General features: G+C 40.7%; 1 protein-coding gene across 1 annotated transcript in view; it reads left to right on the top strand.

The window, feature by feature from the left end:
- The first annotated feature begins 976 nt into the window (after window positions 1–976).
- TMEM184C (transmembrane protein 184C) overlaps window positions 977–23977 on the top strand; it is a 31114-nt gene continuing 8113 nt past the window's right edge. Inside the window, exons 1-7 of the mRNA XM_006143453.3 lie at window positions 977–1668; window positions 8099–8229; window positions 8326–8362; window positions 10121–10326; window positions 18680–18754; window positions 20677–20770; window positions 23203–23315. Of these exons, the coding sequence (XP_006143515.1) occupies window positions 1546–1668; window positions 8099–8229; window positions 8326–8362; window positions 10121–10326; window positions 18680–18754; window positions 20677–20770; window positions 23203–23315 (779 nt within the window). The 5' untranslated portion in view covers window positions 977–1545. The remainder of the gene's footprint in view (window positions 1669–8098; window positions 8230–8325; window positions 8363–10120; window positions 10327–18679; window positions 18755–20676; window positions 20771–23202; window positions 23316–23977) is intronic.

Genomic DNA, 23977 nt, shown 5'->3' with positions numbered 1-23977 from the left:
TTTGACACATTTCCCTCCCAGGTGCCAGTCCCAGAAGAGGTAGACATTTGTGGGCGCCATTGTTTTATCAAAGCTTCACGACCCCATTGGCCATTTAGTATTTGCTCTCTAGCTTTAGCAAAAAGTTTTAACCACATCAAATTCCTTTGTCAGGTGAAATGTGAACCTTTTGAAACTGAAGTAAGTGAGCTTACAACACAAGTTCCCAATGTAGAGAAGGTCATCTGTATTTGTGGAGGTTTCTAAAATGAAGCTGTCCAGAATGATTCCCTTGCAGAATGTGGAAATAACTAAGTAGTCTACTCCTAAATTCCAACAACAGGTAGAAAACTAGGTGGATATTGGGACCAGCAGTTAGCATAATGGCTATGTCACTGGATTCCCATGTAGCCGACCGCGGTTTGAGTCCCGGACCCAGTGGCTTAAACTCACGCCGGGCGCGTGCATGCGTGCCCAAGATCCTGAGAGGAGAATGGAGAAGGGATTGCTGCGTGGCCATTCCCCTGGGGAGTGACTTCTCTCTTGTCTCTGTCTCTGTCTCTCTGGCAAGCGTATACGCCCTGTAGCAAAAACCTCTCCCCAAAAAAGAAAACTAGGTGAGTGTGTGTTCCTGTTCTTCGTGTTCCAGCTGCCTTCCTACCCACGCCTAGAGAATGGGCAAACTACGTGTGGAAAACAATTCTCTCTTCCAGTTCCACTCCAAAGCAACTGCCCCTTACCCAGGCTTTCTCTGAGCCGGAACCAGGTCAGCAGAGAACTTAGGAGGGGGGCTCCTCAATCAATTCCTGCAGCTTCCAGAATCCTTCTCACTGCCCCTGGACCACCCAGGAGAGATCCCAACAACTGCCACTCAGCACCTCTTTTTCCTTCCCTGTAACCTAGATACGCGATCCTACAGCCCCGCCCTCCTATGTGACCAATGGTGGGCTGCTCAGTGAGCCGGATGAGGCGGGCCCAGGTGGGCATGGAGGACAAATCACTGGCCTCAAACTGCAGGCCCGGAAGCGGAAGAGCCCAGAGCCTGGTTTGGCCTTGGGATTCGCCACAGGGTACGTCCGGTGTGAGCTAGTGAGGAAATCCTGGGGCCTGTGGAGTAGCAGAAGAAGAGCGCCGGAGAAGAGCGCCTGCAAGCGCAGGAGGGAGGAAGCTGGGTGCCCAGAGCAAAGAGCGAGCGGACAGGCAGCTGCTGGGCGAGCAGGACTGTGCAGGGTCCCTGGAGGCTGGACCTGCTGGGCGCTGCTGTCCTTCAGGCCAGGGTGCGCTGGGAGCTCGGGCGATCCCCAGGTGAGGGCAGCGGCTCCGCCTGGGGATTCCACCTCGATAGAACTGGGCAGATGCCGAGCGGGGAAGGATGCTGTCCCCGCTGCTCCCCAGTAGCATCCTGAACAGTTGCAGCAGCAGAAAACACAGCTGGAGCTGTCGGTAAAGTCGCCCAACACCTTTCTCCGTAGTGTTCGAGTTGACAAAGCCAGAGAACAGAGCTCTGCATCCGAATCTCCTTCGAGCTCTTTTTCCACCTGAATAGGAGCGGATTTATGGGAAAACATGCCCTGCGCTCTTTCTTGGAGGAACTGGAGACAGTGGATTCGCCCCTTAGCGGTGGTCCTCTACCTGGTGTCCATAGCGGTTGCGGTTCCCCTGTGTGTGTGGGAACTGCAGAAACTGGAGGTAAGAGGGTTCTGCTCCAGCGGCTTCTACCCTCAGGCTGGAGGAGAGACGCCCCTCCCCTATTTCTGCCCTAGGTACCCAGACCTGGTACCTGAAAACCATCTCAGGTACACGAGCCGGGTCTTAGGACATAACCCTGCCTGGTTTCTTATTCACGGTTCCTCAAAGCATGCTACAGATAGCGGTGGAGCCAGGTTGGAAAAATAGGATACATTCATATCTATGCTTACAAGCGTGCTGTTTTGCAAGTATTTATCCGTTCCCTAAAATTAAGGTAATAGTATTCCTGTTATTTGATCTGTTCAGATATTGGATTTAATCAGATCAACTAACCTATCTAAAAAAGTATGCATTGAATTTAATTAGCTTTTAGCTAGTTTCCTGAATTAAAGAATTTCTAGTTGATTTAACTTTGTTGTTTGTTTTTACTTTGGAAATCAGCTCTTAACCAACACAAGTTATGCAAAAAATTCCTGTGTGTGTGTGTGTTTTTCCCAGTTTGCCAGAGGATATGTGTGCTTAGCAGAGAGATAGCAAGAGGGAAGGAAAAGGGAGAGCAAGAATATACACACATGCCCCAAACCCCCGAATGGGGCATGGTCCCACTGCAGCCCCTTATCCTTCATTTCTCCCTTCTTTTGAGATTTTGGGCCCACATGTGCATGCTCACGCTTCTGGCGTGTTTTTCAAGCCATTTGGTCCAGGACTCCACCACTGGGACTCGAACCACCTTGCTCAACCCTGTGGGTTCCAGCTCACTGAACCACCAAGCTATGGGCTGGCCCCTCTTGGTATATTTTTTGATGTCATATTCTTATTGTGACATCAGTGAAGTACTACAAGCTGGGAGACCCCAAGGTAAATGCTTACCAAGATACATACTTTATAAAAATGGTTAAGTGAACTTTAAATTCAGAGTTCATAAAAACCAGAAAGTATTTTTACTGAGAAACACTTATTTTACAAGACCTATGGCAAGACCATGGATGTCTTATGTCCTTCTTTATTGTGTAGATAATTTTTATACAGATAAAATGTATTTTATCAATAATATGCATTTGTGTTCTGTATGTTAATTACTTTTTTCTCTTGACCTTCCTGTATGGCATAATCCATATAGTTATTTTTAATGACAGTGTAATATTCTATTATATTAAATATTTCCCATGTGTAAGCTATTAGTTTATTTCTATAACTTGTCTACCAACATTTGGGTATAAATATCTTAATACAAACAGGGTTCTCTTACATTGATGTATTTCCTTGGAATTTAGTATAGGAGCTACTTTTAAGATTAATAGCAGATGTAATATCAGCCCAGTTTCAACTGTAGTTTTTAAATGCCACCCGCTTTTAAGAAACATTTTAATCTGCAGTCTCCACTGCAACCCCCTGAGCCACATGTTCAGTGTGTCTTGACTACAACCTTCTCAACACACCAGCCAGAGTGTCCTGTTAAAGTAGAAGTCACCTATGTGTGTCTGCTTCAGTCCCTGCTGGTCAGTGTTCCTAACTATGGCCCACCAGGCCGACATAACCCGACACCGCTCCTGTCCATCCCCCTCTGACTTTCCTCAAGTCCTGGGCTTCCTTCTGCCACACCGCCATTGCTACAACATGCATGGCATGCTTTCTTCTTAGATCTTTTGCGCTAAAAGTTCCAACTTAGAATGTTCTTTCCCCAGACATTACTCTCCTTCCTCTGTATCCTCTGGTCTTTACCCAGTGTTACCAGACTACTCTATTTAAAGTTACAAGTTCCTCCTCCTCCTCACTTCGTATTCCCTTCCCTGCTTTTATCTTCACAGAGCTTAACCACCATCCACCGTAGTATCTAGTTAACTTCGTTTTCTCTCCACCTCTTTCTGCACAAATGACTGAAAGTTCAGCCATCACCGATGTTGTTTCTTTGATGAATCGGGCTCTGTACACTACCTGGTGAGAGGTGTGAACATGACACCTACGTAGGGAATGAGTAGTGGAGGTCAGTGCAACCAGCAACAAAAATCAATGAGATGAAATAGTACAAAATGCTATGGAGGGGATTTTAAAAGGCCTACCATGTTAGCAGGCAGGGGAATCTTCTTGCACAACTTCAAAAGACCATTCCACCAGCTATGGAAAATCAGCTGGCGGTGAAGGGAAGTTAGAAAGCTCTTTACAGTAGTTGAGAAGTATTGGGCACCTGGGTTATGATTAATGGTCCTGATCAGGGTGGCAAAAAATGGAGATGCAAAAACGGAACCTTAAGAATCTCTGGGAATGGACCAATAGGACGTGGCAGTAGATTGGACTGGAAGGAGAGACTGAGAGAGAAAGGGAGAAATCAAAGGTGATTCTGAGATTTTTTTGACTTGAACAACAATATAATAGTTGTGTCAGTTACTAAAATAGAAAACTGAGGGTTAGGGACAGGTTTGAGAGAATTTGAGTTCTGTTATGGACATCAGTTTAATGAAAGACATTCAGAAGGGCATGTCAAATCTGTAGCTGGAAATTCAAGTCTAGAGCTTAAAAAAAGGTTTGATCTCTGGATATAAATGCCCTATCTTTGCTCAGGCTGCCATAAGAAAAATACCATATAGGGACCAGCAGTTAGCGTAATGGCTACTTCGCTGGACTCCCACGTAGTCAACCACAGTTTACATCCTGGAGCCGGTGGCTTAAAACTCACACTGTGTGCATGTGTGTGCGTGCCCAAGATCCCGAGAGGAGAACTGAGGAGAAGGGATTGCAGTGTGGCCATCCCCCCTAGGGGGTGATTTCTTGCTTTCTGTCTCTCTGTCTCTCTCTGTCTGTCTGGTGAGCGCACATGCCCTATAGCAAAAACCTCTCCGAAAAAAAAAAGAAAAGAAAAATACCATATAGACTGAGTGGCTTAAACTATAGGAAATTATTTTCTCACTGTATGGAAACAGTTTGTGAGTCCAGCTGTTTTGCGTGGGTGTAAAAAGTGAAGCAGATAAATGGCTGAAATGTCAAACTGCTAAGGGCTTTATATCCAGTATCCTTATTGTTCACTTCATCATCATCCACTAAACGAATTTATGTATCTAAAATCCTTAACAGTGTGCCTAACTCATGGCAGATCCCCAACAAGCCCTAATTACTGCTGCTATTGTTTTTAAAATATCATCGTCATTATTGTATTGACACTGCAGTTCTTTTTCTTGTACAGTAGCATATCAGATGGAATTCAACTTTTAATGGAAAACCTAAGGCAAGATTACATGCACCTACTTGAGCCCAAAATGCATTTTGACTTATGTTTAGATATATTTTGTCTGAAAGATACATGTCTTTTTTTTCCTTAAGTTTTTTGTTTTGTTTTAATTTTTTTTTTTTTTTTTTAGGTTTTTGCCATAGGGTGCACATGCTCCCCAGAGAGAAACAGAGAGGGAAAGTGAGAGATCACCACCCAGAGGATCCCCTAGGGATCTGGCACACATGCACGCACCCAGCGTGAGTTTCAAGCTACCAGGTCCAGGACTCAAACCGGCCACATGGGATCCAGCACCTTAATATCCATGCTACCTGCTGGCCTGAAACATACATATCTTTAAACAGTAGAATCACAATACTCACCTGTGGGAAGTATTAAAAACTGACTGTAGAAATGAGAAGTTCATGTAGCTCATCCCAAGGCAGGGCATATGCTCATTTACTGCGATGACAGGACAACTGCCTGTGCTATTTGAACTCTCTCTCACTCTCTTGTTTGGCTTGAGTATGTGTAATTTGAGTCAGGTAGGTTAGATGCACACGTCGGCATGCTGTGCTGGGGGTTTTTACCCTGCTTACTCAAGTCTCATGCTCCAAGGAACAACTCTGTCATTTCTGCTCTTCTCACTCAGGAGAATGGGACCAAGAACACATTCTTCTATTTATGTCTACTGTCTGTCTTGAAGCATTTGGCTGAGAGAGAGTTAACTTACTCTTGGATGCTTGTTATTAATGGTTTTTCTTTCTGCTCTTTTCTCAAATTACTCTAGAAAAAAATCTACTCTGCTGATCTCTCTTCTTATCTTGTGAACCAAAACACCCAACTCATGACTGATAAGTTGTGTTTTTTTGTTTGTTGGTTGGTTGGTTTCTGAGAGAGATTTTTGCTATAAAGGTATGTGTGCTTACCAGAAAGACAGAGAGAGAGAACATGAGAAATCACCCTCCAGGGGAGATGGTCACACCATAATCCCTTCTCCATTCTCCTCTCAGGATTTTGGGTGTGCACACACACACCCACATGAGTTTCAAGTCTCCGGGTCTGGGACCTAAACTGCTATCGGCCATGTGGGGTCCAGTGCCTTAACCACTACGCCATCTGCTGGCCCTGTGGCTAATAGTTTTTAAGAATAACGTTAGTGGTATCTTTATCTCAGTGTCTCTCAAATTTGGACAAATTATTTACAGATAAATATGAATTAAAGTAAGCATGACAATATCAGTAATTTCTAGATATACCTGGTGTTGGTTTATCCGTTACAATGTTACCTAAATACATAACGCATATAAGATAGCTTAAATTTCTTATGCAAGGAGGTTTTTATCTTCCTTTATGAGAGAAAAAGAGGGAGAGAGAAATGGAGAGAGACACGGGTACTCTTGACAAGGCCTCACTGGGTCACGGTCCTCCTTCCTCGGCCTCCCAATTAGGTACGATTATAGGTGTGTGCAGCCACCCCCGGTGTATATAGCTTGGTCTAGAAACCAAATCCACGCTTTCCTTGTGGCTTCCAGCCTCCCCAACAATGACACTACCTCTGCACCATAGCAGCTGTTTATAGCTTTGTATATAGCTCAGAAATCAAAACAACTATAAAACCAGTCATTCAAACTAGGGACATTAATGTGGGTAGATGATGGGCTTTATGCAAACAAATTAGCACTTGCGATGTAAAAATCATACTAACTCTGTGATGAAGGAATTTTTGAATGTGGCATGACTAATGACTGAGTTCTCCAGTCACTTGTTTTATGATCGTTTAAAAAGAACTTTCTATCTTACAGCACACACTGAGGACACTCAGTTACTCATCTGTTCGGACCTTAGTGTGGCAGTGCCCATCAATGAGGAGGGTTAAAAGACATAAGGCATTTGGGACCAGCAGTTGGCATAATGGCTACGTTGCTGGACTCCCGTATAGTAGACTGAGGTTGGAGTCCCGGACCGAGTGGTTTAAACTCACACCAGGCTCATGTGCATGCGTGCCCAAGATCCCGAGAGGAGAATGGAGGAGAAGGGGTTGAGGGTGGCCATCCGCCCTGGGTGGGGGGGGATTTCTTGCTTTCTGTCTCTCTGTCTGTCTTTGTCTTTCTGGCAAAAAAAAAAAAAAAAAAAAAAAACTTTTAAAAAAGAAAAGAGAACGATAAGGCATTTAAAGAATGTAGCAAACTGTCAGGAAAACAGCACTGAGTGAATGTTCATTGTCTTCTTGCATGCAAAGGTTTACCTAAAATGTTTAATGATAAATTTTGAAGAAAATATAGGTAGATGTTTAGCTTTGCAGGCACAAAGACAAAGAATAAGCCATAAAAATATTCATTATTTAGACCCAATTTGCAAAGATTGAACTTCTGTATATCTCCAAGCATCATAATCAAATATAAAAGGCAAAACAAGCTGGAGGGGCGGGGAAGAAAATGACATGATGTTGATATTCTTAGTGTTTAAAAACTGTTTTAGAAGTCTTCATAAAAGAGGGGCTGGCAGGTGGAGTGGTGATTAAGGACTCCTACCCTAGTTTGAGTCCCAGACCTGGCAGCCTGCTTTCTCACTTTACTTTTCTCTCTCTCTGGTCAAATTAACAATAATAATAATAATAATGAAATAAATAATTATTTAATAAAATGAAATTTTCACAAAAGAAAAATACCCAGCCTTGTGAGGAAAAATATAAGCCTTCTTTCCACAAAAACACAAATATACTATTTATTTTGAAGAAGAAATAAAGTTAGCCATAGTTATTTGGAAAATATTGAGTCTCATCAGTAATCAAAGAAATGTAAACTTAATAAATAAAAATACTGGGACCAGCAGGTGACATGGTGGTTAAAGTACTGGACTCCCACATGGCCAACTGCAGTTTAAGCCTTAGACCTGGAGGCTTGAAATCATGCCAGGTGTGTGTATGCTTATGTGCCGAAAATCCCCGGAAGAGAGGGCAATGCAGTATGGCCATCCCCCCAGGGGTTGATTTCTCAGTTTCCCCCTCTCTGTCTCTCTCCCCACCTCTCTCTCTCCAGCAAGCGCACTTGCCCTATGGCAGAAACCTAAAAAAAAAAAAAAAAAACGGTTTTTAGCTTTAAATGAAACCTAAAAAAAAAAAAAAAAAAAGAGGTTTTTAGCTTTAATGTCAGAATTTACAAAAAAAAAAAGAGGTTTTTAGCTTTAATGTCAGAATTTACACTAGCATGTTCTTTGTATTCTAAGGTTGGAATACATACCAAGGCTTGGTTTATCGCTGGAATCTTCTTGCTGTTGACGATACCTGTATCGCTGTGGGTGATCCTACAACACTTGGTACATTACACACAACCAGAACTGCAAAAACCAATAATAAGGTAAATGTTAAGACAGTTTGATTCTACTAGTGTTGTGTGGACTTCTTTTATAAATGTGATATAAAATGTTTTCAATTTGTTTTGCTTTCCAAATAGGATTCTTTGGATGGTACCCATATACAGTTTAGATAGTGTAAGTATGTTTCCTTTTCCTTAAGTAACAATGTGTATGATTATACTACCCATTCCTACCGTAATGCTAAACATAATGAAAGTATATTGTTGACAATAAGGAGTTAGATGGATAAGTAAAATGGTTTACTTGTTTTTAATGTTGATAGAGTATAATAGAAAATGGAAATTGTGTGGCAACAGCAGGTGGCGTGGTGGTTAAGGTGCTGGACACTCCCACGTGGCTGACCACAGTTCGAGTCCTGGACCTAGCAGCTTGCTTTCTCACTCTTTCTCTGTCTCTCTCTGGTCAAATTAAAATAAATGAATGAATAAATAAAATTAAATAAATAATTATATTTAAAAAAGAAAACTGGAAATTGTGGATATTTTACAATTTTTTAAATCTCTAGCTATGTTTTTTCCCTTAATCATTTGAAGTTTCAGATCATAGCTCTTAGTCCTTTACATAATAATATTTAAATTATCACTCTTTAATTACTTTATTTTTATTATGAGAGAGAGAAGAAAAGGAAGACGGACAGAGAGAGGTATTTTTGACAGGGTCTTACTGTCTTATGACCTTCCTGTCCCAGCTTCCCAATTATCTAAGATTACAAATACATACAGCCATGCCCAGAATATTGTGGTTGGTGCAGGAACTGAACTCATGCCTGCCATGCTGTTTCCAGCCTCACAAGGGGTGGCATCACCTGTGTGCACTGTAGCTGGACTCTATGTATGTATGTGTGAATGTATTGAGTCTGGGCACTTGTACACGCCGGGCGGGCAGTGAGAAAGCACTGTAATCCTTCTCCACTTCTCCCTCCTTTCGAGATTCTGGGCACATACACACCCGTGCCAGGCATGTTTCACAAGCTACCAGTTCTGGGACTCAAACTGCATGATTGACCATAGGATTCACTGCCTTACCCACTCGAGATTCTGGGCACATACACACCCGTGCCAGGCATGTTTCACAAGCTACCAGTTCTGGGGCTCGAACTGCATGATTGACCATAGGATCACTGCCTTACCCACCATAGCACACGCTGGCCCAAGTCTTCTGTCTAGATTGAAAAAAAAAAAAATTTTTTTTTTCTCACTGGATATACATGCAGTTGTTATAAATGACTGCTTTAATTTGAATAGCACACGCTGGCTCAAGTCTTCTGTCTAGATTGAAAAAAAAAAAAATTTTTTTTTTCTCACTGGATATACATGCAGTTGTTATAAATGACTGCTTTAATTTGAATGTCTTCATGGACATGTTCTGTGATCACATTAATAGCAGTTTCAGATTAGGCCCAGCTACAGTAGTGTGGGCAGGTAGGGGGCTGCCGTGGGATGCTAGACGCCATCTGGGCAGGCTCTGGGTTCTCACCCCCAGTTCACCTCCACGTGCTGGGCGTGGCCTCAGCCTCGCTGGCTGCTGGACGGGGGGAAGATCACAGTGAAAAGATGCTGTCAAGAGTGCTGCCTCTGTCTTTCTCTCTTGGGAAATAAATACACTTTTAAAAATCAGATTATATTTAAGAATTCGAGTACGTAATTTAGCTTCTTTCTTCGTATTCATTATTTACCCCCAAATATGTCAATCTTTTTACTTACCAATATCCTAGAAGTGTATTGCCCTAAAAAAATCCTTTCGTGAATTGTCTGGTAGCCATCTTGATGCTATGATGTAAGTATGTGACATGCCATCATCCATTTAAACATGGGAGTGATAGTCCTTCTCACTTTAGCTGTAACTATGTTCAATCTCTGTGTTTTTTCATAGTGGGTAGCTTTGAAATATCCCAGCATTGCAATATATGTGGATACCTGCAGAGAATGCTATGAAGCCTATGTCATTTACAACTTTATGGTATTTCTTACCAATTATCTAACTAACCGGTATCCAAATCTGGTGTTAATCCTTGAAGCCAAAGACCAGCAGAAACATTTCCCTCCTCTATGTTGCTGTCCACCATGGGCTATGGGAGAGTAAGTATGTTTGGTAATTGTTTTATGTTTTAGTTTTATTTAAGTAGAGTTTTCAAGTATAGTCAGCTCTCTGCAAGGTGCTGCGTTAAGTACTATGAACAGGACAAAGAGTATAAGACAGATTTCTTACCCTGATGTAGTTCACAGTCACATTTGAAGGCTAATAACCACATAGGTATAATCCACATGTATGTCAGTCTTTCTTACAGTATACTTCCCAAATAGGAACATTAAATAAAGTATTTCAGGGAGATGGCACATCATATAGGCACTGTACGGAGAACCCAGATCCCACGTGGCCAACTGCAGTTTGAATCCTGGCCCCAGGAGCTTCAGGCTGGGCTTGTGCATGTGTGACGAGGATCCTGGTAGGATAGAAACCTGGAGGGAAGAGGTCTGTAACATGACTAGACCCCTTTGGAGGGTGCATTCTCTCCCTCCCTCTGTCTCTGTTTTGTATGTATGCACATGCTATCTATCAATAAGTGCTGTTAAACCTGCATTTAAAATCTGTTGATTGCATAGCCATCTTCATCAGTGATCTTAGCTACAGCTTCTCAATAACTTGCTGCAGTTTCTACATCAGCACTTGTTGCTTCACCTTGCATTTTTATGCGATGGAGATGACTTTTCTTTTTTTTTTAAACTTCATTTTTTTTTTTTAGAGGTTTTTGCTATAGGATGCGTGTGCTTGCCAGAAAAACAGAGAGAGACAGAGAGACAGAAAGCTAGAAATCACCTCCCCAGGGGGGATGGCCACACTGCCATCCCTTCTCCTCCATTCTCCTCTCAGGATCTTAGACATGCACGCTCTAGCGCCTGGTGTGAGTTTAAGCCACCGGGTCTGGGACTCAAACCACAGTTGACTACATGGGAGTCCAATGATGTAGCCATTACGCCATCTGCTGATTCCAGCTTCTTTTCTTAAACTTCATAAGTCAGTCTCTGTTTCTGACTTTTCTTCTACAACTTCCTCACCTCTCTCAGCCTTCACAGAATTGAAGAGAGTTAGGGCTTTCCTCTGGTTTAGGATTTGTCTTAAAGGAATATTGTGGTTGGTTTGACCCTCCATTAAGACCATCAAACCTACCTCCATATCAGCAGTAAGGCTGTTTCACTTATCATTCTTGTATTCACTGGACAGCAGTTTTTGTTTCCTTTAAGACCTTTTCACTCATATTCACAACTTCACTATTCGGTGCGAGGGCCCTAGTTTTCAGCCTGTCTTGGCTTAAAACCTTCCTTCCTTGCTAAGCTTAATCATTTCTAGTTTTTTTCCTTTGTGTCTGGTTTTTGTTTTTTGTTTTTTTGTTTTGTTTTGTTTTGTTTTGTTTGATTTTGCTAGAGGGCCCATGTGCTTGCTACAGAGAGACAGAGAAACAAAGCGAGAAGGTACCCCTCATGGGGAACAGTCACACTGCAGTCCTTTCTTCATTTCACCCTCCCATCAGCATTTTCCATATCACGAGAAGAGATTGTATATCTTGAAACATTGAACCTGAACTTTCTTTTGTGAGAGAATAATTATAGAATTGTTTATACTTCTATTTTTAAATTTTTTTTCTGGAATCATTTTTAGAAAATACAGTTTTTAGGAGTTAGGCATAATAGATACATATTTTTATTATATGAACATACATTAATTTGTATCTTTTTTATAATAATTCTGTAATATTATTTATTTATATATTTACATTTGACCAGAGAGGGAAAGTGAGAAAGCAAGCCACCAGGTCCAGGACTCAAACCACAGTCAGCCATGTGGGAGTCCAGCACCTTAACTACCATGCCACCTGCTAGCCCCAATTTATATCTTCTTAATCTCTTGTGAATGTGTCCTTTTGACCTGTCTTCCATTTCTTCTTTCTTTCTTTTTTTTTTTTTTTTTTATTTTTTTGGCCATAGGATGCATGCACTTGCTGAAGAGAGTCAGAGAGAGGGACCAGTGGGTGGTATGGTGGTTGGGGCGTTGGACTACCATGTGGTCGACCACAGTTTGAATTTGGACCCAGCTGCTTAAAACTCATGCTGGGTAAGTGCATGCATGCCCAAATTCCTGAGAGGAAAATGGAGGAGAAGGGATTACGGCATGGCCGTCCCCCTGGGGGGGGATTTCTTGCTTTCCATCTCTCTTTTTCTCCGATGAGCACACATGCCCTGTAGCAAAAATCTCTCAAATAACAAGAGACAGAGAGATAGGGAAAGTGAGAAATCACCCGGGGGTGCAAAGAAAGTTAATTGAGTCAAGCTGAGAATACACTCCACAGGCAGAGGGGATTATTCTACAGGAAAAGATGGCCTTCAGTGCCTTTAGGGGTCTCCCTCATGAGAGAGGTACATGCATACTCATCAAGAGGGGTAGATTTTTAGGGGTCACAGGTGGTCTTGAGGACTTCTGTAAAAGGGCACTCTCTTGTGTGCTTGCTTTCTAGCTAAACATGCTTGAACATAGGATGTATATATTATTAACATCCAAGATCTCATTCCAGGGTGTGTTTCCTACCATGCTAATGAGGCAAAGGTTTCCTACAAGTCATCTGTGGCACTCGTGGACACGTGTGATCATGAGACTGCTACAGATAGGTTAGAGGTTCCTTTTCCCTGTGAACTTTGGTATTGAAGTTGGTTGGGTTTCTTTTTTCCATAAGTCTTTTGTCTTACTATCCTTTTTCGTGAAGTTTTATTCTCAGGGTTGGCCTGGTTTTTGTCTCCCACTTATCCCCCCTTCAGAGACTTCCATCCCTAAAACTTTATGGCTGTTGAGAGATGACGTGTGATTTTGGAACTGTTTCCTGCTGGTCAGGGGTACAGTCCCTGTCTAGCCGGGGTACAGAAGTTTTTGTCTGTCTGGTCTAAGGGATGGGGTGAGATGGAGTCTGGTGATCTCTCTCTGAGTCGTGAATGGGTTGAAAGTCTTGTAACATCATTATTTTAACATGGAACTGTTGTAACCTAGACAAGACAAATTTTACCAGTAGATTAAACACATAAGAACATTAACAGTTATAACAATAAAAACAACAAACACTAGCAGAATAAGCATAAGGACTCCACATATAAAGAAGGCACATTTTTTTTTTTAGGCTGAGGGAAGAGAATTTAACCATTTCCTGAAGGAGTTATGAGATAAAGCACCTTTTGTATGCACATGGACATTAAGTTTACAAACCAAATCTGGTCTCAACAAAGGGACTGAACACTCTGGCATGTACAGATATCTAGATGGCATTTCAGAGATTCAAGAAATGGCATTTCACAGATTAAAGTAGTAACAAGGGAGGAAGCCTGGAGGACGTGGCTCTCAGGCTAAGTCCCTTCAGAGTCCATTGTTCTTAAACCTGTCAGGAACCTGTATTTAAGAACACTCATTAGAGTCTTTTATGGGAAGTTGCTTCAGAACTATGGATAAGAGAAACTTAAAATAGTCATGATTAATAACTTGATGACATTTCATTACAATGATGTCACTGATTAAAAGAATTCTGTCAGGAGCCAATAGGTGCTGGACTTCTACATGGCCAACTCCTCCCTGAGTCCTGGACCTGGCAGCTTTCTTTCTTTTCTTTTTTTTTCTTTTTTTTTTTTTTTTGAGAGGTTTTCTCTACAGGGTGCGTGTGCTCGCCAGACAGACAGAGAGAGACATAGAGACAGAAAGCAAGAAATCACCCCCCAGGGGGGATGGTCACGCCGCAATCCCTTCTCCTCCACTCTCCTCTCGGGATCCTGGGAACACACGCACACGCGCCCGGTGTGAGTTTTAAGCCACCAGGTCCGGGACGCGAACTGCGGTCGAGTACGTGGGAGTCTAGCGACATAGCCATTATGCTAACTGCTGGTTCCCGCAGCTTGTTTTCTCACTTTCCCTCTCTCCCTCTCTGTCTCTTTCTGGTGACTATAGCACATGTTTAAAAAAAATACTGATAAATAAAACTAAGTAAATGATTCTTTAAAAAAAAAATAAGAAAATTCAGTCATTCATATTGCATATATTACTTAAAGATTACCAGAATTTGACTAATGGCATTATATGAATGCTAGCAAAATTCTAAAAATTGTACATGATCTTATAAATGCATATCTATAAACATATTTATGTAAATATAACTTCAAAGGAAATTGAGCATTACTTTAGTAATGAAAATACTTTTTTTATAGGTATTTTTTAAAATCTATTATTTTATTTAACTTTATTTATTATTATTTTCCAGTTTGATCAGAGAGAGACAGAGAAAGAGAGAGAGGGAAAGTGAAAAAGGAAGCCACCAGGTCCAGGACTTGAACCATGGTCAGCCATGTGGGAGTCCAGCACCTTTATCACCACACCACCTGCCAGCCCCAGTAATGAAAATACTTTTGTATTAATTGATATATTAGATAAGCATCTACAAAATAATATATACTTTTTAAGCTTTTTTAGGGGCCCAAAGTCATATTTTATGTCAAAAATACTTAATTTAGAATTTGATCTTGACAAAATCCATCAAAGATGTCAGAAAACATACAACATGTGATCAAAGCAGGATCAAAAGTCATCAAATAACAATGGTTAACCAAAGTGGTAATGAAAAGAATTTAATATTAAACGTAGAAAATAATATAGATAAAAAGTTTTACTTTTTTTCATTTTTTTAGTTTTGCTATAGGACATGTGCACACACCAAAGAGAGATGAGCAGGCTGTGGTTGGGGAGTAAGAAATAACCCCCCCAGTGGGGATGGCCACACCACTATCCCTTCTCCAGTCTCCTCTCAGAATTTTAGACAAATACACACATACACACACACACATACACACACACACACCCAGCATGAATTTCAAGCCACTGGGCCCAAGACTCGAGCTATGTAGTCAGCCATGTGGCATCCAGCAGGCTTAATCTTCATGCCAGCTGCTTACCCATTTTTTTTTCTTTTTTTACATATTTAAAGTTGACTTTTGTCAAAGATTTATTTAAATCAGTGAACTTGAAAAGCATTTGGACTAATCTGTATGAGTGCTCTTATTTATAAGCCAACTTGAATAGACTTTCTTAAGACCTTTGCTATATAGACACAACATACAATTTGTACACATGTACAAACACATGTAAGTAAGCACATATAAAAGGGGTCTATGCAATGTTCATGGAGTATGTGCACTATGGAAAAAACACGTATGGATTTTTTAAATTCCTGCCCTAAAATGAACTCACACTTTGACATTTCTTATGAACACCTCCGAACACCCTATACATAGAAATACAAGCAAAAACTACCTTACAACTTTATTGTAGTTCAGTTTTTTAAAAACCTCTTTAAACTTTTATTTATTTATTTATTTATTTATTTGCTTCAACTCGGTTGAGTAGTTAACTCTGAAATGTTTACCTACGTAGAACTGGCTAACCCTGAATAAGAAAAATAAAATCTTCAAGCAGCCCTGAATTTTTTTTCTTTTATCTTAAAATTATAAGTGACTAAAAAGAAAAAAAAAAAATCACCAGATTTAAAGTAGGCAAAGAGAAAAACAGAGAAGCTTCTGAATTTACCAAGGAGGATATGAGTTGGCCACAGGATTATAGCTGTATGTAGGACGTTCCGCAAATATCTGTTCCTGTGGATTAGAAGACATCACAGGAAGTAAGTCTTTAGGGATGGTGTGTACATTAAGCATTTTAAGTCTGGGCAGGAGGCATCAGCTGAAAGTTGGGTTCTCTAACTTCAAAACTATTGAGGGGACTCCACTGGTATTACCCATAGTGATTAGTCCACATGGGAAACCTGGCAAGAAAGCATCTTTTGTCACCTATGGGGGAGGTCAGCAGGTTCCATCGTGGTTAAGGTGTTGGACTCCCACGTGACTGACCACAGTTTGAGTCCCAGACCTGACATCTTGCAAATCATACTGGGTATATGTACATGCAAGCCCAAAATCCTAGGAAGAGAATGGAGAAGAGATTGATTGCAGCATGGCCATGCCCCCTGGGGGGTGACTTCTCACCTTCTCACTGTATCTCTGGCAAGCACACATACCCTATAGCAAAAATCAGTAGTTTAAAAAAATAAGAAAAAAAAAGAAAAAAAAAAGGTACGAAATCAGTAGTTTAAAAAAATAAGAAAAAAAAGAAAAAAAAAAGCACTGTCATCTATTGAACTATTCTGCATAAGAGGCAACCAAAACCCATAGAATATTTAAGCCCAAAAGGAAGAATCCGTTCTCTACCTCAGAGAGGTGGAGAGCATTAGGAAAGCTGATGTCCCACCCTCTGTTTCTTCCTAAGTGGATTTGGGCATCCCCAAATGTGCAGGCATTAGCACCCAAGCATCTTTGTGGTTGTCAAGTATTCAGGTCTTTTTGAAACTCCAGGCTCTCGGGGGTACCTCCTGAGGCCGACTGGTGAATACAAGTCTCTCTAGCATGTCTTAGTATGTTATCTGTGCCTTCAAATAATGCCTTTTTTTTATTTTTGGTTGGGCTATTTGCTAGGAGGGGTCTGGCAAAGTTTTGCTATTTCCAGAGGTTTTCTCTGAGTATCGATAATCAGCTCTTTTGACAAGTTCAAGAACAAGGAGGGAGTGGAAAAGCATGAAAGGCAAGATCTACAGAAAGAGCCTCAAGCCCGTAGGAGGCAAGACTCAGTTTACCTCACTTAGGTCCTGCCAGTCATCTCTCAGGTTCTTGACTTCATCGCACAAAAGAACTGAAGCATGAGTGAGACAGCAAAGCAAAGTTTATTAAGGAAGGTGAGAAGACACTTCACAGGCAGAGGGGAATGTTCTGTAGGAGGACACAGCCCTGAGTGTCTTGGGGAATCTCCCTATATGGGAAACTTACATGCATATTCATAGTGATGGGATGTTCAAGGCTTAGGGGCGGTCCCAAGTGCCCCTGCAAGGATGCCCACTAGTCTGCATGCTCTCTCTCTCTCTTTTTTTTTTTTAAGAATCATTGTATTTAACTTTATTTATTTATTTTGCTTTGACCAGAGAGTGAAAGAGAGAGAGAAGGAAAGTGAGAAAGCAAGCTACCAGGTCCAGGACTTGAATCGCAGTCAGCCATGTGGGAGTCCAGCACCCTTAACCACCCTGCCACTTGCTGGCCCTATACATGCTCTCTAACTGAACATGCTTGAAGGTAGGATGTATGAGTTATTAGCATCCAAGATCTGTTCCCGGGGTGTTTCTTAGCTTCCTAATGAAGCAATTTACGATAGGTCACCTGTAGTGATAGTGGCTATGCATGGCCATGGGTTACCGTGTGTGATCATGAAACCATTACAAATAGTAGTGAATAGGATCTTTATACTTTCCTTTTTTGCTCAAGTTTCTTGTTTTGTTTTTGTTTCTGTTTCTCTTGAGAGAGAGATTTTTGTTATAGGGCCCAAGTGCTCTTTGGAGAGACAGAGAGACAGAATGCTAAAAATCCCCCTTCCCCACAGGAGGGATGGCCACACCACAATCCCTTCCTCCATTCTCCTCTCAGGATTTTGGGCACATACACGCACACACCTGGTGTGAGTTGTAAGCCACTGGGTCCAGGACTTGAATCGCAGTCAAGTGGGAGTCCAGCTATATAACCATCACGCCATCTGCTAGTCCCATGTTTTAGGTTTGTTTTTGTTTTAATTGGGCTTGGCCTGGTTTCTGCTTTTTCCCCTTTGTCTTTTGTCTTCATTTCATTTTTTGTGAAGTTTTCTTCTTAGGGTTGGCCTTGTTTTCATCTTCCACTTCTTACTCCCTGTCTTGATACTTTCAAAATGTACGGTCTCATACACTAACATACACACACAAACACACACACATATACACACACACACACACAAATTAATTTGTTACTCAGTTTTTCTTCCAGAAATACACAAAGGACCCATTTCTGTTCTTTATGTTCTGTGCTGCATTTATATAGGAACTTGAGACTACACAAAACAAGAGATCTTTCAGAAGATAGTTGTTGGGGCCAGCAGGTGGCCTGGTGGTTAATGGCCGCTGGACTCCCATGCGGCTGACCATGGTTCAAGTCCCAGACCTGGCAGCTTGCTTTCTCACCCCCGTCCCCCATTCTGTCCCTCTCTGGTCAAATTAAAATAAATAGATAGATACAGAGATAGATAGATACATATATATATATATATACATACATAGAAAGAAAATAATTCTTTAAAAAAAGAAGATACTTGTCAAATCATTTTGAAAATAGTCTTTAGAAAATTTGCTACCATTTGCATTCTTACCCTGCCACCATTTAGGATGACTCTGAAAGAATTAAATATGAACTGTGGTATCAACTGTCTTAACTGAATTTAGTTTAGAAGCTTCGGGGACTATCCCATTCTATTTAAATAATTAAAACATGGTAAGTTCCCTTTCTTTTGCAGAGTGTTGCTGTTTAGGTGCAAATTGGGTGTTTTGCAGTATACAGTTGTTAGACCATTCACCACCATCGTTGCTTTGTAAGTATACAGATTTTACATTGTCGTTTACTTTTCAAAATGCCTGTGCTCTCAGCTATATGGGAACAACTGAGTAAAAATACATAAAAGTGCTAATGTACTTGTTATATATAATACAGGTCTAGTCTGCTGTAAAAGCCACAGTACATAAAAGGTCTACTCTGTTAAAATAAATAACGTGACTATTTATAGGCAAAAATTCACCACAGGATTCTTCTAGATATTTATACTCTTTCTCGAGCTTGCCGTAAAAAACTCTGAAAAAAATGCTTTCTTTTTTAAATGTTAATGTTTGTCCCTCTTTACAGAAATTCTATTGCATGAAGTTAATGTATGTTCTTTAAGTGAATTACAGTTTTATTTTCTACATAGGTGATTTAGAATATACTGGGAGTATTTTACTCCAAGAAAGAAGTCATTTTTCTTTAAAGCATTCTGCCCCAGCCTAGAATTTGAGGTAAAATAGGGGATCATTAAACTAACTGATAAAACCATTCTCTAAACATTCAAGAACATCAAATAATTTAAAGCAGGTAGTTTGCATGTTTTCTCTTCCAGTCATTACTAAAATTCTGTATGTTCACAGGAAAAAAACTGAAAGACAGGTAAAAAAAAAGTCTTTATTCTGTCTTTGAGTTTGCATTAAGCCAATTAAGACTTATTTATTTGTTATTTGAGTTTTATTTCCCTGAAGTTTAGAAATTGGATAAGCATATAACAATACCGATATAGTATATACTCGAGAGGATCAGGATCTTTGTACCTTTAATACAATTTTTGGGGGGAAATTGCACCTCCAGTTATAGACTGACCTTTATTATAGGTTTAACAGTCAAATTTTTTTTCTTTTTCTTTGGAGAGGTTTTCACTATAGGGCACGTGCACTCGCCAGAAAGACAGAGAGACAGACAGAAAGCAAGAAATCACCCACCAGGGGGGATGGTCACACCGCAATCTCTTCTCCTCTATTCTCCTCTTGGGATCTTGGGCACACACGCACACATGCCCAGTGTGAGTTTAACCACCGGGTCCGGGACTTGAACCACGGTCGACCACATGGGAGTCCAGCGACATAGCCATTATGCTAACTGGTGGTCCCACAGTCAAACTTTTCAGAACTATGCAGCACAGGTTTTTTTTTTTTTAATGTTGTAATTGTACTTTCTATAATAGTTATTGTATCTTTTTTTTTTTTTTTTTAAGATTTTTGACACAGGGCACAGGCACTCACCAGGGAGAGACAGAAAGAGGGAAAGTGAGAAAGGAGAAAGCATCTCCCAGGAGATGGCACGCAGCAATCCCTTCTCCATTCTCCTCGGGATGCTGGGCATGCACGCACGCACATGTTCCCAGTGTGATTTTCAAGCTGCCAAGTCCAGGACTTGAACTGTGGTCAGCCATTTGGCAGTCTAGTCCCTTCACCACCACACTATTGCTGGCCCCATTAGTGAATATGTCTTAATTTGTATTTCCTTCAGGTTGGAGAAAGAATGGTATGGTCACATTGATAGAAAAACGTTTTTCTTTTCCTTTTAAAACCACCTTTCTGTCCAAAGTCAAGTAATTCCCTATAGGATCTTTCAAATAAACCAAATTCTGTATTTAAGTATTGCTATCACTGTATTTTTTAATGTGCTAGAGGGCACACGTGCTCAGCAGAGAGACAGACAGTGGGAAAGTGCAAAAGCCCCTTCCCCCCAGGGTGACCATGTTGCAATCCCTTCTCCTCCATTCTCTCAGGATTTTGGACACGTATGCACACGTGCCTGGTATTTCTCAAGCCACTAGTACTTGAACCACACAGTCAGCCATAGGAGATCCAGCCCACTTAATCACCTTGCCACCCGGCTGGCCCACTAGCGTTGTATTTAAAATACACTATGATGTACTCATGAAGTTATCTCGTTTTTACCATTTTGTAGAATCTGTGAGCTACTTGGTATATATGATGAAGGGAACTTCAGCTTTTCAAATGCTTGGACTTACTTGGTTATAATAAACAATATGTCGCAATTGGTGAGTAACTACTCATTTTTCTTAATTGTAATAAATTAGTGTCTGTAAGTGGATTTTCTTCTTGGAATAAAGATTGTTTCTATTTTGATCTTGAAGTTTAATTATAGGAAGAACATGAAAAAAACTTGAATTTACTTTTACATACATATATAAAAATAAATCTGCTGATTATTTGGGGACTTATACCCTGACCTGCTGATCTTGTTTGTTCATTTATGTATTACTCATTGCATATCTGTACATATAAAATCTATTTTGATAACAAAAGGCTGGAAATGATCCAAAGCCTGATGACAGAAACTGGTTAAATATACTATGGTTTTCCCATTGACTAAACTTTTAAGCAGTTATTAAAAATAATTCCAATGAGTGAAAATAAATATTAGGCAACAAAATTTTACATTTAGTTCATGACAACTGTTAAAAGCCAGCTTTTGTGTAGAAAGGAATGGCTGGATGATTAGGCTATGAATAACTTTATTTCTTTACTACTTTGATATTTAAAATATTTTAAAGGAGCATTTTATATCATTTTAATTTCATATACTTCAGGGAAATGTCTGTTGCTATTCAACCCATCACCATCCTGGGCATGCATATGCATGAATACCCAGCATGCTTTCAAGCCACTAAGGCTATGACTCAAACTCTGGACAGCCATGTGAGATCCAGGTCCTCTGCACAGTACTTAACAGCTGAAATATAGGCTGGCTCTTGAGCATTTATTTTAAAAAGTAAATTCAAGGGACCAGCAGTTAGCATAATGGCTATGTCGCTGGACTCCCACGTAGTCGACTACAGTTCGCGTCCCGGACCCGGTGGCTTAAACTCAACGCCGGGCGCGTGGGCATACGTGCCCAAGATCCTGAGAGGAAAATGGAGGAGAAGGGATTGCGGCATGGCCATCCCCCCTGGAGGGGGTGGGGGGCTGATTTCTCGCTTTCTATCTCTGTCTGTCTCTGTCTGTCTGGCAAGTGCACGCGCCCTATAGCAAAAACCTCTCAAAAAAAAAAAAAAGTAAACTCAAATGAGTTTATATATTGCCCCCAAGAAAAATTGTTTCCCTTATTCTTTCATATTTCCTGGTCACAATTTTATTGAAATAGTACTTAATGGGTTGGTTTATAAATAATATATATGATGTCACATTAAATAGACTAGATAGTAAATCCTTATACAAATAGTGGTAAATTTGTGTTTAAAAGCCATTAGAAGGCCAGTCCCTGACCTGGCAGTTACGGAGGCTGGGTCCAACATGGCCAACAATGCAAATTGAGTCCCGATCCCAATGGCCTGAGAAATAATCCAGGAATGTGTGCATGGGTGCCTAAAATTCCGAGAAGGGAGAAATAGAGAGGAGGTTACAGGAGGGGATTGTAGTGTGATCATGCAAAATGGTTTTCCCCTTGCTTTTCCCCCCCTCTTGTGTCACTCCAGCAAGTGCACTTACAGATAGATAATGTTAGATTTTTGAGGAGGAGAGGGAAGGAGAGCCTTGATTTTTTAATTATAATTTTTTTAAGAGAGATTTTTGCTATAGGGCACATGAGCTCCCTGGAGAGACAGAGAGACAAAGTGAGAAATCACCCCCTGGGGGAGGACCACACCACAATCCCTTCTCCATTCTCCTCTCAAGATCTTGGGTATGCGTGCACACACAGCAGCATGAGTTTTGAGCCTCTGAGTCTAGGACTCAAACTGCCTTTGACTATGTGGAATTCCAGCAATGGTAACCATTATGCCATCTGCTGGTCCCGGTTTTTTTAATTATAATTTTTTTAGGAGAGGCTTTTGCTATAGGGCATGTGCATTTGCGAGAGACAGAGAGAGAGTCAGGAAGTGAGAAATCACCCTCTAGGGGTATGGCCATTCTGCAATCCCTTCTCCTCCATTCTCCTCTTGGGATTTTGGGTATACATACACATGCACCTGGTGCGAGCCTCAAACTGCCAGCTCTGGGGCTCGAACTGCAGTTAACTAAGTGGGAATCCACTAATATAACCATTTTACCATTTGCTGATCTCTTAATTATCATTTTAATTTATCTATAATAATACATATTTATGGGGTCCACTGTGGTTTTTCATACATATATAGTGTGTAATGATCAAAAAAGAGTGAGAAACTTACCCACTACCTCACACGTTTGATAAATGTTTTTTATTTTGGTTGACCAAGAGCCTTTTCTTCCATTCATGTGAATCAGTTGTTTTTTGTTCTCTTTATGGATTCTACTAAGTGAACACTTAAAAACATTTTCAGGGAAGACATATCCATCTACAGTAAACTGTAAGCTTGTTGTTAAAATAGAATAATAAAGCCTAGGAAAATGTGCCTACTTTATCCTGTACCAGTTCTCTGGTTTATAACTTTACTGTTCCCATACTCACCTGTTCTTACTGAAGAAATTGAAATGTTAATCTCGTTTCTAGTTTGCCATGTATTGTCTCCTGCTATTTTATAAAGTACTCAAGGAAGAACTGAGTCCAATCCAACCTGTTGGCAAATTTCTTTGCGTAAAGCTGGTGGTTTTTGTTTCTTTTTGGTAAGTGTTGCTTTCTCTTAAACGTTCTCATTTTCTAAAGGGCAATAACATTATTGTCTAAGGATAATATTTTTAAACAGTCTTCATGGAGAAGGTGGCTTAAAATATCTCTATTTCCCTCTAAAAAAAAACTTACCCCTTTAGCCCTCCTAGGTTGTATTTTTTTTTGTTGTTAAAGAAATGATCAGATGGTCACTATAAAACTTGTAAGAAGAAAATAATGTCAGACAGCCTAAATATCTCAATGTTCAAAGAAGCATTAAATAAATCAGGGTGCTAGCATATAAAAGAATACTATGCAGTTAAAAAAACATTATGTAGAATATTTAATGACGTGTGGGATATTCGTCAGTAATTTTTTTTTTTTGAGAGGTTTTTCTTACAGGGCGCATGTGCTTGCTAGAAAGACAGACAGAAAGGGGACCAGCAGTTGGCATAATGGCTATGTCACTGGACTCCCACGTAGTCGACCGTGGTTCAAGTCCCGGACCCGGTGGCTTAAACTCATGCTGGGCACGTGTGCGTGTGTGCCCAAGATCCCGAGAGGAGAATAGAGGAGAAGGGATTGCAGCATGGCCATCCCCCCTGGGGGGTGATTTCTTGCTTTCTATCTCTCTCTCTCTGTCTGTCTGGTGAGCACACGCGCCCTATAGCAAAAACCC

Source organism: Tupaia chinensis, unplaced genomic scaffold (genome assembly GCF_000334495.1).
Source record: "Tupaia chinensis unplaced genomic scaffold, TupChi_1.0 Scaffold000098_3, whole genome shotgun sequence".
In the NCBI taxonomy this organism is placed as follows: Eukaryota; Metazoa; Chordata; class Mammalia; order Scandentia; family Tupaiidae; genus Tupaia; species Tupaia belangeri.
This window is presented reverse-complemented; position numbering and strand designations above follow the sequence as displayed.